The 14,799-nt window shown below is 38.1% G+C and overlaps 1 protein-coding gene across 2 annotated transcripts in view; it reads right to left on the bottom strand.

Moving 5' to 3' along the window:
- Positions 1-2,766: 2,766 nt before the first annotated feature.
- Positions 2,767-14,799, bottom strand: part of LOC126824021 (uncharacterized) — a 37,684-nt gene continuing 25,651 nt past the window's right edge. The window contains exons 4-6 of one of the 2 annotated variants that reach the window (XM_050553122.2): positions 11,848-12,918; positions 10,683-10,870; positions 2,767-9,467 (exon numbers count right to left, since the gene is read on the bottom strand). In XM_050553122.2, the coding sequence (XP_050409079.1) occupies positions 9,147-9,467; positions 10,683-10,870; positions 11,848-12,918 (1,580 nt within the window). In that variant the 3' untranslated portion in view covers positions 2,767-9,146. The remainder of the gene's footprint in view (positions 9,468-10,682; positions 10,871-11,847; positions 12,919-14,799) is intronic. The other variant, XM_050553123.2, reaches the window with a different exon arrangement.

Raw genomic sequence — 14,799 nt, 5'->3', positions numbered from 1 at the left:
TGCACATTAATAATAAATAAATGGCTTTGAATAATAACAACCAAGGGGCCAAGGACTGAGCCCTGTGGTACACCAAAATTTCAAGGACTTCAAAAATTATCCCAAACAGCTAAACATTTATAAAATTACAGATCTCTAAAACAACCTGCAGTCACAAAGGCACCTTAGGCGGCATGTCGTGAGCCCATTGTACACCAAAATTATTTACACAGTAAATATTCATAAAATTAAAGATTTCTAAAACAAAATGAAAATATGATGATGCCGGCGGAGAGAGTAGACATAAATAAAAATATAAAAATCCCCGCCCAGCAGTCAGTAGTATAAACAGATTTATGTAGCAATGGGAAGTGGTTTATTCTTAAAAACGTTTCGGATGATATGACCCTTTTTCAAATGATACAATTAATAAATCCTGTGTCGCCTTTATATACACAATAGTAGTGTATATAAAGGCGACACAGGATTTAAATTATTAATGTTATCATTTGAAGAAGGGTCATATCACCCGAAATGTTATGAAGAATAAACCACTTCTTATTGCTACATAAATATGTTTATATACTGACTTGAGTGGGGATTTTTATTTATGTCTACTCTCTCCGCCGGCATCATCGTTTGATCCAGCAGCTACACCGATCTATATATACCGGCCTGTCCTGTTAGATTTCTAAAACAGTTAACCTAATGCGGCCACAAAGACACCATATGCAGGGGTTATTTTTAAGAGAGCCATTCAGTGAACTTACAAATTAAGGTAAATAAAATAGGGCCAAGAAGTGAGCCCTGTGGTACATCGTGAAAGTGAATACAATAGGGTCACGGTCTGTGGTACACCAATTTCTAGAACACATTCAGAAGATGACTATTCATGTATTTACTACCATACTCAGTTTCTGACCAATTGAATAACTTATCTATAAGTTTCAGTGCAGAATTTATTGCAAATGCAAATTTAAATCAAAAAAAGCTTAAAAGAACAAATTTGATCAACCCTATCAAAAGTGGCAGATGTATCTAATAAAATTAATAAAATGCAGTGATGATGATAAAGTGAAAGTAAACTGCCATTAGAAACATTCCAATATTTTCCACCGAGGTATTACGAAAGTCTTCTAATAACTCTGTAAAAGATGACTACTTTCAACATGTGACATCACATTACGTGGCTCATAGCACTTGCATTGTTTACATAAGACGTTACTGGTCTGGGCGGAATGGTGCCTTTTACTTATTTTACATACCCATTTATATATCCAATCTGATTAAAACACAGATCTGGAGGAGATGCTATATAACCTGCGTTCTGGTTGATGTGCAGGATTAGCCAATGAAGCAGTCTGTTATGGCAAGTTCTTGGCGAGCAGTGATCGGAATTGTGGGTATGACCCCTGACACGAGCTGCCTCTACAACCGGTCAGATCTTCATATATTGGAGGCCATCGAAAGTATACAAAAACGAAACAAAATAAGATCTGTCTCAGACCAGTTCATGTGCCATGAAACTTTTAAGCACCCTGAAATGGTGCTGCTCCATCTGAGCTAATGAAGATGGACAAACGCCTACTCTTTTATCGAATTCCAACTGCCAAGGGATCTTTACATGCATGCCAATGTGTACACGTGACCTCGGTTTTTCGTCCCATCCGAACGACTAGACAACTTTCCATGTCAAACTCTCTCCGTCCTGCACTACTGAAAAGGGGAAACCACATCGGAAAATCCTGATGAACTTTCATGGCCGACTCTAGGATTGAACCTGCACCCCCAGACTATGTCCTTGTTGCATACAAGCGGTTGATCGAAACCATGCCATTTAACTCAATACAAACCTAACGATGTAACGCACGTGTTAACAATTTGGCTACCTCTGCTCCGCTCCCCCCACCAATTTACTGCTCTGGCTGGGCTAATAAAGACAGGCACATGCAACACAGTGTGTTATGAGGGGAATTTTGACACGACAGCAGCTCCACTACCTATTATATGGAATATGAACTCCCAAGGGTTCCTTTTTACATGCACGTTAATATGCACAGGGGCACTGAATGAAGTGGATTCTGCGTTTTATTACCTGTGATAACGCGCCCCCGCCCCTGCCACCGCCACCCAACCCCTTTCCTCTCGTCTAGTCATTTACCCCTGCATAGAAGAGTAATTATTTTTATCATTTGAAGAACAGAGAGAGAGAGAGAAATGGGGTTTAACGTCCACTCAACACAAACTAGGTCATTTCGGTACTAACATACGGTTTAATTTTATTTCAATAATTCGCTTGCGCGTAGGGGTCTTTAGTAGTGGGAGGAAACCGGAGGACCCGGAGAAAACCCACGAGGTAGGACAGGCAACCCTACTCCTTGTCAGTCATGTACACACCTGGGGAGTTGAAACCACGCCAGTTGACTCAATGACAGGCCTTATGATACAGCGGGCACGCGCTAACCATTTGGCCATCCAATCCCCCCTTGACTCAATAATAGACCTTATGATCAAACTCCAGGTTAGTGAGGCGCATCTTGGCTCCTCATCAATGTCAGAAGGTTGTAAACTTTTAATAAAGTCCTACTATCAAATGACAAACCTTGTGATTTAAAGATCATGCATTAAAGGACAATATTGGTGTCAGTCATTATCACATATGTGATAGAACTAATTAAACACGTTCCAAATATAATTTTAACACAGAGATCATTGCTACAATAGCTGAGTAATACAGGTTTCCTGAATTGAAAGTGACGAATGCCAAAGGAAAACACAAACAATCTATTGTTTATATTTACAGTATTTATTGTCATACATTATTAATTAGTGGATTGAAATAATGGGGAACAACACAAACAAAAACAACAGAGAGTTGTCTGCCCTTTGATTTTGCAAGGATTATCTCTCTTGAATGAAAACATGAGGCCCTATTCATGAAAATTTGAACCAAAACATCTCAAGGATGTAGCCTTTTCATTGGTTGCGGGTGGAAATTTGTGTTCTAATTTGAGCTCTTAGCCAATGAAAAGCATGCATTATTAAAACAAGTTATTTTAAATTTTCATGAATAAGGCCAATGGTATGTTTTGTTCTTGAATGAAAACATGGGATGTTTGAGACAAGAGAACAAAATGATTATCTGTGGGCTTTTTATTAGTTGAGCGAAATCTGGAGATAAGGCACCTGTCACAGATTATCTGAGGCCTTTTTTATTGGTTGAAGACTAGAATTTGTTTATAAATTTCTACCTCTTAGCCAAATTTGGACATTAAACACCTGTCACAGTCTTTGTCCATACAAATTATGCTACCACATATATATATATAAGCCTGAAAGTATATAATATACCGACTTGGTCTGGTACAAATGATCCCACAACATCTATCTATACTAATATTTGTGACTGTCGTTTGTCTGTTTGTTCGGGGTTGGCGGCTACACTAGGTCTGCCCCGAGTCTGAAATTTGGGGTATAGGGGTAGCTTGGACCGGGGAGTAACATAGGCCAGGTGGCGTTAAGTCTACCACTTCCGGTTTTGGAGTTATGACCCCCGAGCGAAGCCGGGCATTCTGCTAGTTAATTTATATACAAGAGAGAGACAGAGACAAATGAAATGAAATGGGGTTTAACATCCTACTGTTCTGCTCCTAAACTGGGCTAATGAAGACGGGCATACGCCATACAGTGAGTGGAGTGCTGAGGGAATTTTTTGCCCTGGCAGCGGCGCTACGGCCTACTCTTATATCAAATTCCAACTGCTAAGGGATCTTTTACGTGCACGCCAATGTGTACACGAGAGAGAGAGAAATGGGGTTTAACCTCCACTGGACAAAAACCAGGTCATTTCGGGACTAACATGTGGTACAATTTTATTTCACTAATTTGCTTGCGCGTAGGGGTCTTTTGCAGTGGGAGGAAACCAGAGGACCCGGAGAAAACCCACAAGGTTGGAAAGGCGACCCTAATCCTTGTCACATACAACCAGTATATATATATATATACAAACCCCGGATGTATATATTATAATAATAATAAAAAAGTATGATGATTTAGTTGTAACAGGGGGAGAGAGAAATGGGGTTTAACGTCCACTCGACACAAACTAGGTCATTTCGGGACTAACACATGGTTCAATTTTATTTCAATAATTTGCTTGCGCGTAGGGGTTTTTAGCAGTGGCAGGAAACCGGAGAAAACCCACGTGGTTGGACAGGCCACCCTACTCCTTGTCATGTACAACCGGGGAATCGAAACCACGTCAGTTGACTCAATGACAGCGCGCACGTGCTAACCATTCGGCTATCCAACCCGCCAGTTGTAACAGGTGTCTTATGTCCAAGGTTGTTTTTAGTCAATGAAATGGTTGCATTGGATGTTTTATTGTCAATGGGACAGGCAATACGATATTATGAATTGTACATAGAATTATATTTACACATTAAAATTAATAATACACAATGCTGAGACAAGCGAAAGGTCACCAGGTCACAAGACGTGGAAAATTATACTGATAAATTAATATTTATTAATAAATACATTTACTTTTTTTGCTTTAACAAATAATATCAAATATCCACTGCAGACATGTGAGCCTGTCGTAACAAAATCCTTTTCTTAACAGGTTAGCACTTGAACTGCCAGTATCTAGGGCTGTGCTTCGACAGGCCCAAAATGACACTTTCATATGGATAGCTGTGACACTTCCACGAACTATTGAATAAGGCTTGCGTCACAAATAATCTTTAAAGAACCGGGATAGTCTATTTTTACATGAACAAACTGCTAATAGGTTTGTATGCATTTAATGCTAATTATAAAGAAATCTGAAGTTATTTCTTGACAATAGGTCATTGTTTTACTAACTGGCTTGATTGAACTTCAAGCTGCTAAAGGCCACAAAAAAAACCTGCTGATTAAGATCCCTGGGTCATAACCTTCTCCTTAATCTATCTATCCATTTAAAAATCCTAACAATTTATGGTCTATCAGATGACCAATAGCCCTTGACTATTTTTCGATAACTTTGTTATCTTTGCACATTTGCCATTTTTCAATTCAAAGTCGTAAATTTCCAAGGAAATTTTTTTTGTATAACTCAATTCCGTCTGATTAAAATACTCCTGGTGACTACATGCTAGTAATAGAGAGAGAGAGAGAAAGAGAGAGAGAGAGAGAGAGAGAGAGAGAGAGAGAGAGAGTCAATGCATCACTAACTCATTTTGGGACTAACATGGTTTAATTTCATATGGTACAATTTCATTTGAGAGAGAGAGAGAGGTTATAATAAATAAATACAGCCAGCTGAATCAAATTAAATGTGGGCAGTAACCACACCTCATTGCACTCATAACTTGATCATCAGAATGCTAATATTTACTTGAGCAAAAACATTTTGGGTGAGAAAATAAAAATCATATTTAGGTAAATGAAGAAAAAAAACTCTGCCAGAGAAAATATGGAATAGCTGTCAAGGGATCTTTTACGTGCACGCCAATATGTACACGGGACCTCGGTTTTTCGTCCCATCCGAACGACTAGACAGCTGTCCTTGTCAGGCCCTCCGTTCTGTATCACTGACAAGGGAGAACCACAGATTTATATGACCATGACTGTTTGTCAAAATATTGCCATGGAAACGTTGCTACATTTTTTACGATCCAACATGTCAAACAAGAGCAGTTCTTAATATCATAGCGGATTGGACAACTGAAACATGCCTTGGTTATTTTAGATTTGTTAACTAAACATGCATAAAATGTATTTTACAAAATGAATCAACAATTGCAGCTATTTTTTTCATAATTGAAAGTTTAATAACTACACAAGATCGTAGTATAAGAGTTATTGTCCGAAAATTCCTATTTTATAAATGTATTTCTTCGATTACGAACAAACTATTTAACTTTGGTTATTATAAATGTACCTGTGTGTTTGAAATCAACACAGTATTATCTCTTATCTGTATTCAATAGAGAAAAGTTATGCTACTTGCTGACTGCAATCTGATTAAAATACAGATGTATATTTCGTTTCGGTTTTTTTATACTTTCGATGGCCAACACTACATGAAGATCTGACCAGTTGTACTGGGAGGTCGTGTCAGGGGTCATACGAGCGGCTTTTGACCCTATGACATCAGACATTGATGAATCAATCAGCGTTGACGTTTCTAGGGGTTTACCAACAGTTCCGTGCTGGGCACGTCAAGAACTCACCGTAATAGACCGTTAAACTGGCTAATTAATCACATCAACTAGAACGCCTGTTATATAACAACTCTTCCAGACCCTAGTGTAGTAAAGACAAGTAAAACGAGAGAGAGAAATGGGGTTAAACGTCCACTCGACACAAACTAGGTCATTTTTGGACTAACATATGGTTTAATTTTATTTCAATAATTCGCTTGCGCGTAGGGGTCTTTAGCAGTGGGAGGAAACCGAAGGACCCGAAGAAAACCCACGAGGTTGGACAGCGACCCTACTTGTCACGTACAACCGGGGATTCGAAACCACGCCAGTTGACTCAATGACAGGCTTTATGATAAAGCGCGCACGTGCTAACCATTCAGCCATCCAACCCCCCCCCCAAGTAAAACGAAATTTTGAACTATAAAAAACGAAACGAAATAGGATCTGTGTTAAAATCAGATTGTACTACTTGCTGCCTGCAATCCTATGACTAAATTCTAAACTTACTATCAGTTTAAAAATATTTAAAATTTGGTAAAAAGTGAAGCTGATGGTTATATTATATTTAACAATCGTATTTACAGAATATACAGTTTTGACTATATACAAAACAAATAATATAACAATTAACAACATACATTACATGTATCAGAAAGGGGTATAACACTAGCACTGATTGATTATACATTGAATTAGGGATGATATACAATACTTATTGATACACAAAATTTAAACAACATACATTATATGGATATATAATACTTATTTATACACAAAATTCAATCATAACTTGTTATAAATTTACATTTATTTGAATAATTCATATCAGAACTCTTATTTCTTTTTTTTTTTTTTAATTTAAATGTTCATATAACTATTTATAATAGCCCACAAAATTCAAACATAAATTGTTATAATTTTACATTTATTCGAACACCTAATATCAAAACTCTAATTCTTTTATCTAATTTTAAAGGTTCATATAGTTATTTGTCTCCTTGAAATTAAACGGCAATACTATATACCGGAAAACAAGCGGAAAACACCATCTTATACTGAATACTGGAAAACACCGGAAAAACACTAAATACCGGAAAAAACACTAAATACCGGAAAATACCCAAAATAGGTAACCCGGAGACTGGCACCCTAAATAGGTAACCCGGCGCCCTCGTCCTGTGTGTGCCTGGGTTAGGGTTAGGTCTAGTTTCCAGTTTATATTATAGCCTTTCTACAGGTTACCTATTTAGGGCGTTTTTCGGTATTTAGTGTGTTTTCCGGTATTAAGTGTTTTTCTGGTGTTTTCCGGTATTCAGTATAACATGGTGTTTTCCAGTAAATAGTATAGACCAAATTAAAGATCTGAAATTCAGATTGAAAAAGTAATTAGATGCCATTTTTTAATTCAATATCTATCTTGTTTTTATAAAGCATGGATCATTTAGATATACACCAAGTTTCACCATTCTCACTCAGTTCAAATCAAAGTTGCCAAGCTTTAAGTCTTGACCAATCACATTGCTCATCATCGAAATCAGTCAAGGTATTGAAGTACTGAAACTATACTCTGAGTTTGATGTAATTGTAATGAAACTATACACCATGTTTTATCATTCTCACTCAATTGTAATCAAAGTTATCATGTCCCAAAACATTGACACAGATAATGTTCATTATTGAACTTACCGATGGTACTGATTTACTGAAACTATAGGATATGTGCATTATCGAACTAAGTCAAGGTATATATGTAATGATATACGCCAAGTTTCACCATTTTCACCCAATTGGAATCAAAGTTGTTCAGCTTCAAAGTCATGACCAATCAAATTGCTTAAACTGAGTCGAAAATGCGCACCATCAAAATCAGTCAAGATACTGATGTAATGAAACAGTGCACCAAGTTTCATAACCCTGACTTCATTCATTAGAAGCAATGTTATCATGTCCCAAAGCATCGACCTATCAAATTGTGTATCTCTGATTAGCCTAAGCAGAAAATGTTCATCATCAAACTCAGTCAAGGCATTTCAAACACCAAGTTTGAAAATTCTAGCTCAATTACAGCAGAGTTATTGTGGGCAAAATGTGTGATGGACAGTCAGACCGATTTTAATAGGTTTAAAAAGTAATACTGGTTGTGACAATATATATATGTAGGTTTAAGTTCAGCTCATGTTAAAGCCAGATATTACTTTTACACTTCATAGATCCAACATTAATTAACCAATGAAATGATACCGGAGCATTACATACACCAAAAGCATTACCAGATGTCAATTATATAAGTCACATTAAGTGTCCTCTTTCATAAAAGTTTGTGACAGATTTATCATCATATACCCCTTTAAAACTCCATTAACCTGTAAAATCACAGAGGGGCATTACGTATACCAAAGGCATTACATATGTACTTTCAGGTGTATTTATTTATGTGTCCTCTTTCATAAAATAAATTTTGTGAAATCACAATGTAGCATTACATATACCAAAGGCATTACAGATGTACTTTCAAGTCTATTTAATTTACATTATGTGGCCTCTTTCATAAAAGTTTGTGATAATTTTGAAATGATTGTGTCAGTTTGTCTAAACTACAGTGTATTTTATTAATTTCGTAGCCAACAGAAATTAGAAATAATATTTAATCTTTTAAAAATTCTTAAAATGAATAGCTATAATCATCTTAAACAATAATTTTTTTACTCTAGTCAGATTTAGTTTTTGACAAATTTTTCTTCTAAGCACAAATTTTTTTAGAAAGGCTTGACATAAAGGATTTCCATGAAATTGAAATCAAACTAAAATTGAATATTTTCTTTCCACAGGATTTTGAAAAAAAGTTATAGTTTTACTCACACAATTAGGAGACCTTGAAATAATAATTTTAGTGACAAAATGTAATATGCCCAACATTTTAGGATTCTTTGATCATTTTACCAATAATATTCTATCAAAACAATTAACTTAGGGACATTAACTTCTTCTGTTTCCATGACGATTTATGCGTTCTTCTGGTCGTGTTAACATCCACAACAAATCTTTGTATTGTGACGGCCATGTGTACTTTACAGTCTGATTCAATAACCATCGAGGTAAATCGTCGTGTGATGTTCCCTCGAGTATCACGGGTACAAAACGTTTGTTATTATTACCATTCTGTATAAACTCCCTATACATCATGTCATAAATAAATTTGGTGTGAAGACCGTCTGATGACGACGAATCCTTTGATCGACTATCATCACAGGTATCTTTGTGATATTTTTTAGACGGACAAACCAAAATAAAATCAGCCTGGAAAACAAAATAATTTATTTATGAAATAAATAATTGATGAAATAGCCTTCAAAACATAAACATTGGAAATTTACGAGTTGGAAATTCAGTTTTTGGGGTGGCCTAACTTATCTTTACAAGAGGGAGAGAAATAGGGTTTAACATCTACTCAACACAAACCAGGTCATTTTGGGACTAACATATGGTTCATTTTTATTTCATAATTTGCTTGCGCGTTGGGGTCTTTAGCAGTGGGAGGAAACCGGAGGACCAGAAGAAAACCCACACGGTTGGATAGACTACCCTACACCTTGTCTCGTACAACCAGGGATTCGAAACCACGACAGTTGACTCAATGACAAATCTTATGATACAATGCCCACGCGCTAACCATTCAGCCATCTCTTTATAAGAGATGCGATATATTCTATTTTAATGATTAGCTTGCGAATATAGGTTTTTAGCAGGAGGAAATGGGAGGGTCTGAAGAAAAACCACTGAGGTTATAAAGGCGACCCCTCTTCTTGTCACATAAAAAAAGCGTAGATTTGAAACCATGCCATCTGAGTCAATTTGGTTCAGCACCCCCCCCCCCCCCCCATCGCATCTCCCCCCAATTTTCCCTGCAAACACCGGCCATGATCGATCAAGGGAGAGAGAGAGAGAGAGAGAAATGGGGTTTAACGTCCACTTGACACAAACTAGGTCATTTCGGGACTAACATATGGTTTAATTTTATTTCAATAATTCGCTTGCGCGCAGGGGTCTTTAGCAGTGGGAGGAACCGGAGAAAACCCACAAGGTTGGACAGGCGACCCTACTCCTTGTTACGTACAACCGGGGATTCGAAACATCGCCAGTTGACTCAATGGCAGGCCTTATGATACGGCGCGCACGTGCTAACCATTTGGCCACCCAACCCCCACTGGTGGTTCAGTGGATAAGATACTGGCTTGCTGCGTTGGCCGAAAAAGTTCATTGGCATTTACGGTGTGGTTGCCCCTTGTTAGTGGTGCTGGGCAGAGAGTCTGACAAGGGACAATGGATAGTTGTTCGGATGGGACAAAAAGCAGAGGTCCGTTGACGCATTGGCACCCGCGTTGGTTAACGAGCCAACATATTACTCACTGCGCCAATGTATCTCCCGCCAAACTTACAATAGTACTAAGTGAATTAAACTTTTTTTCACAAGGAACTTTTCAAAAACGGTGACAGTATTCTTTAAATACTTACCTCTTCAAATTTCTCTTTATAAAATGCTAATTTTTCACTTTTGCCATTTTTTCCACTTTTATGATTGCGATTATAAATATCCACACAGCACTTAAAACCATTTTTTTCAATACAATTACACAGACTGAGGACTCTCTGCATGTGCTTATCACTATCATAAGCGAATGTAACAAGGACTTTACTGAAAGCTGAAAAATATACAATATTTCTTAGAAATGAAATCAGGTTTCTGCACTAAGTGAACCAATGTGAATTAATTTGTTGACCCCTCACCCCCAATTAGATTATTATAATGGACTGGAATAGAGGGAGAGAGAGAAATGAGTCCATTTTTAAAAAATTTCTGGGGGACGGTCAAAATAAGTTGTGGGAACCCTTGGAATATACACACACAGACATGTGGTTTAACATCCATTTGTTACAAAATGGGTCAATTTGGGACTAACATATGACACAATTTTATTTTAATAATTGACGTGAACGTAGGAGTCTTTAGCAGGATGAGGAGAGGAATGAAATGGGATACAACATCTAGTTGATCATTTGGAGACTAATATCATTACGGAGAGAGAGAGACATGGTTTTTAATATTCACTCGACACAAACTAGGTCATTTCGGGACTAACATATGGTTTAATTTTATTTCAATAATTCACTTGCGCGTAGGGGCTTTTAGCAGTGGGAGGAAACCGGAGGTCCCGGAGAAAACCCACGAGGTTGGACAGACGACCCTACTCCTTGTCACGTACAAATGGGGATTCGAAACCAGGCCAGTCAACTCAATGACAGACTTTATGATACAGCGCGCGCATGCTAACCATTCAGCCATCCAACCCCCCTATATCATTACGGTATTTTTCATTTCAAATGATTACATGTGGAGACCATTGCCCATGACACAGCATTTTAACTGCCAGGGCTTCTTCTATGTGAACCCCATGTGTATGTGGTTGGATCGCATGTTTTTTTTGGCATCCCGTCATGAATTGTTGGTGTGCAGAAATTAGGGTTTGAAAGTAGAAGCAATAGTCTAAAAATCACAATGGGAAAAACACATGGTTATCGTATCAATGATGTCATAATTTGATATGTATCATTCAATCTGGTGCCTACTCAAAACCCTGACTCTAAATACTGACTTCTTTTGCAGAACTTAGAAAATTACCCTTTTTAAATTCAGCTGGCATCTTGTTGCCTGGTAACGATAAGGATTTCTTCATTTCTCTCTCGATGCCTGCCACACTCTCATCATCCAAAGAACGAACCTGTGACTCCCCAGTAGAATCTGATATACTGCGTTTGGTTTGAAACTTAGAATATAAATTACCATGGTTACAGGACTGTCGACCAACATCTTGCTCTGTTTTGATGAGGGTAGTTGGCCTTCGTGTATGCTTCCCCATTTTCTGTTCAGCTACCACGGTCTTGTAACTTTCATCAGGCATGTACTCTTGAGGTAATTGAGACAGATTATGGAGATTATCCAATGGGGTACTTCTTTGTTCTGTTCGACTGCTGCGTTTCTTTCTCAGCGCCTGACCTCTACTAGATCTGCCGTTGGCCCACGGTGACGTTTCTGAATCAGATGAAAACGAATCATCCGAATTCGAAGAGGAGTTTTCATAGCGTTTGGAGCTAAGTCGCGATTTTGAGTTGGGCATCGACATATTTGAAGATAGCAGATTCCCTTCACCCCGCAATATCGTGCGAGGTAATTCCGCTGGCGTTTCATGTCGGAAATTATCATTATCCATGTCATTATTGGAAAGACTAAAATCGCGATCATTATATTTACAATAATTAACCTCCATGCTATCGAAGCCTTTATGTGAGGTGCTGCGAGAAACCGCCGGCTTATTTAAATAGCTAGATATCGAGGAGGTGTTGTCACAAACCGGGGAGCGATCGCAGCCATCGTATCCATCGCCATGGTGTTGTACTTTACGATTTTTGACAGGTCGTTGATTGAGAGGAGAATTATCTGGCTGATGTGATTCATTATGCGATCTTGAGTTACTATGATAGTCATGAAATGGTGGCCTCATGGACGGCATATGTGACGGAGATACTAAGATGGGCAAAAAATACCCGTTATGCACGAATGAACTGGTTGGGGCCATATACGTATTCCCGTTTATCAAAGAAGGATAATAGTCACTTGGAAAACCACAAAAGCTGTTCTCTTCTGGTACCTTCTTCTCCTTCCTCTCTGATTCTTTAAATTTTTTACGTATATCTGAGAAAAAATTAAAGAAAAGATGACATATTAATTCTGGGAACCAATTGATGCAACTATATATACTAAGTTGAAACTATTGCGTCTTTCTATACCCATCCTCAGTATCCACAGTGGCATCATTCTGTTCTACTTCACATGGCCAATGAAATCATCAAGAGCAAATAATTTGACTATGTGTCTCCCCTGTGAATGGAAATGAAATGGGGTTTAACGTGTCCTACTGTTCTGCTCCTATACTGGGCTAATGAAGACGGGCATACGCCATACAGAGTGCTATGAGGGAAATTTTGCCCGGGCAGCGGCACTATCGCCTACTCTTATATCGAATTCCAACTGCCAAGGGATCTTTTACGTGCATTCCAATGTATTTCGCGTCATCCGAAGGACTAGACAGCTGTCCTTGTCAGGCCCTCTGTTCTGCCCCACTGACAAGGGGAAACCACGTCGGAAAATCCAGATGAACTTTCTCGGCCAATGCAGGGATCGAATACCCGACCTCCAGGCTAGCGAGCCAGCATCTTAACCACCTAGCCACCATGGCTCCCCCTGTGAATGGACCCTGGGGTTAGTGGAGTAGAACGGGATGATGCCACTGGGGATATAGAGGATATTCTATACCATTTCGAGTTGGACGGCGACATACTTGTAGATATCAACTTCCCTTCACCCCACATAATCGAAAAAGGTAATTCTTCTGGGCCCTGTTTCACGAAATTTTAACTAAAGATAAAATCCGAATTTTAGTAGATACTTCAATTGTGATTGGCTAAGCACTAAAATCAATCTAATATTATCCAATCAAATTACTAAAATTTGGATTTTATCTTAGTTAAAATTTCGTGAAACAGGCCCCAGGTATACAGGATATTCTAGGTCATTTTAAGACTAACACCTGTGTTAAAATCATTTGGCCATGCCACCACCTGAATGACTAAACTAACATTGTTCATTTTCCATCATCTTCTATAGAAGGCATGATCTCGCTTTAAAGGACAATATTGATGCCAGTCATTATCACATATGTGATAGAACTCGTTTAACATCATCTTCTATAGAAGACATGATCTCGCTTTAAAGGACAATATTGTTGCCAGTCATTATCACATATGTGATAGAACTCGTTTAACATCATCTTCTATAGAAGACATGATCTCGCTTTAAAGGACAATATTGGTGCCAGTCATTATCACATATGTGATAGAACTCATTAAACATCATCTTCTATAGAAGACATGATCTCGCTTTAAAGGACAATATTGGTGCCAGTCATTATCACATATGTGATAGAACTCATTTTCCATCATCTTCTATAGAAGGCATGACCTCGCGTTAAAGGACAATATTGGTGCCAGTCATTATCACATATGTGATAGAACTCGATAAACATGTTCCAAATATTATTTTATCACAGAGAACATTGCTACGATAGATGCGTAATCAATGCTTCAACAATCGGAAGTGACAAACGCAAAAGGAAAACACGAGTTCTATCACATAGATGATAATGACTGACACCAATATTGTCCTTTAACTCTGTACATCTTATCAATGTCAAAAGCTTCCGTTCACATGCGTGCGTGCGTGCGTTGAAGGGAGAAAACGTAGCTACAAGTTCAGGAATTGCAGACCAGTCTAGCAACGTCTAGATGTTGTAAAACTCACGGTCGTTGCTTCAGGAACATTCCATGTAATATAGGAGTCGCCTTGGCTCAATAAGGTGATGGCCTTTATGAGTGGAATATTATGCCTTTTAAACAGAGAGAGAGAGAGAGAGAGAGAGAGAGAGAGAGATTTAAGGTGGACACAAACTAGGTCACTTTGGGACTAACACATGGTTAGGGGTCTTTAGTAGTGGTAGGAAACCGGAGGATCCGGAGT

The sequence above is a fragment of the Patella vulgata genome, chromosome 6 (assembly GCF_932274485.2).
Source record: "Patella vulgata chromosome 6, xgPatVulg1.2, whole genome shotgun sequence".
Classification (NCBI taxonomy): Eukaryota; Metazoa; Mollusca; class Gastropoda; family Patellidae; genus Patella; species Patella vulgata.
This window is presented reverse-complemented; position numbering and strand designations above follow the sequence as displayed.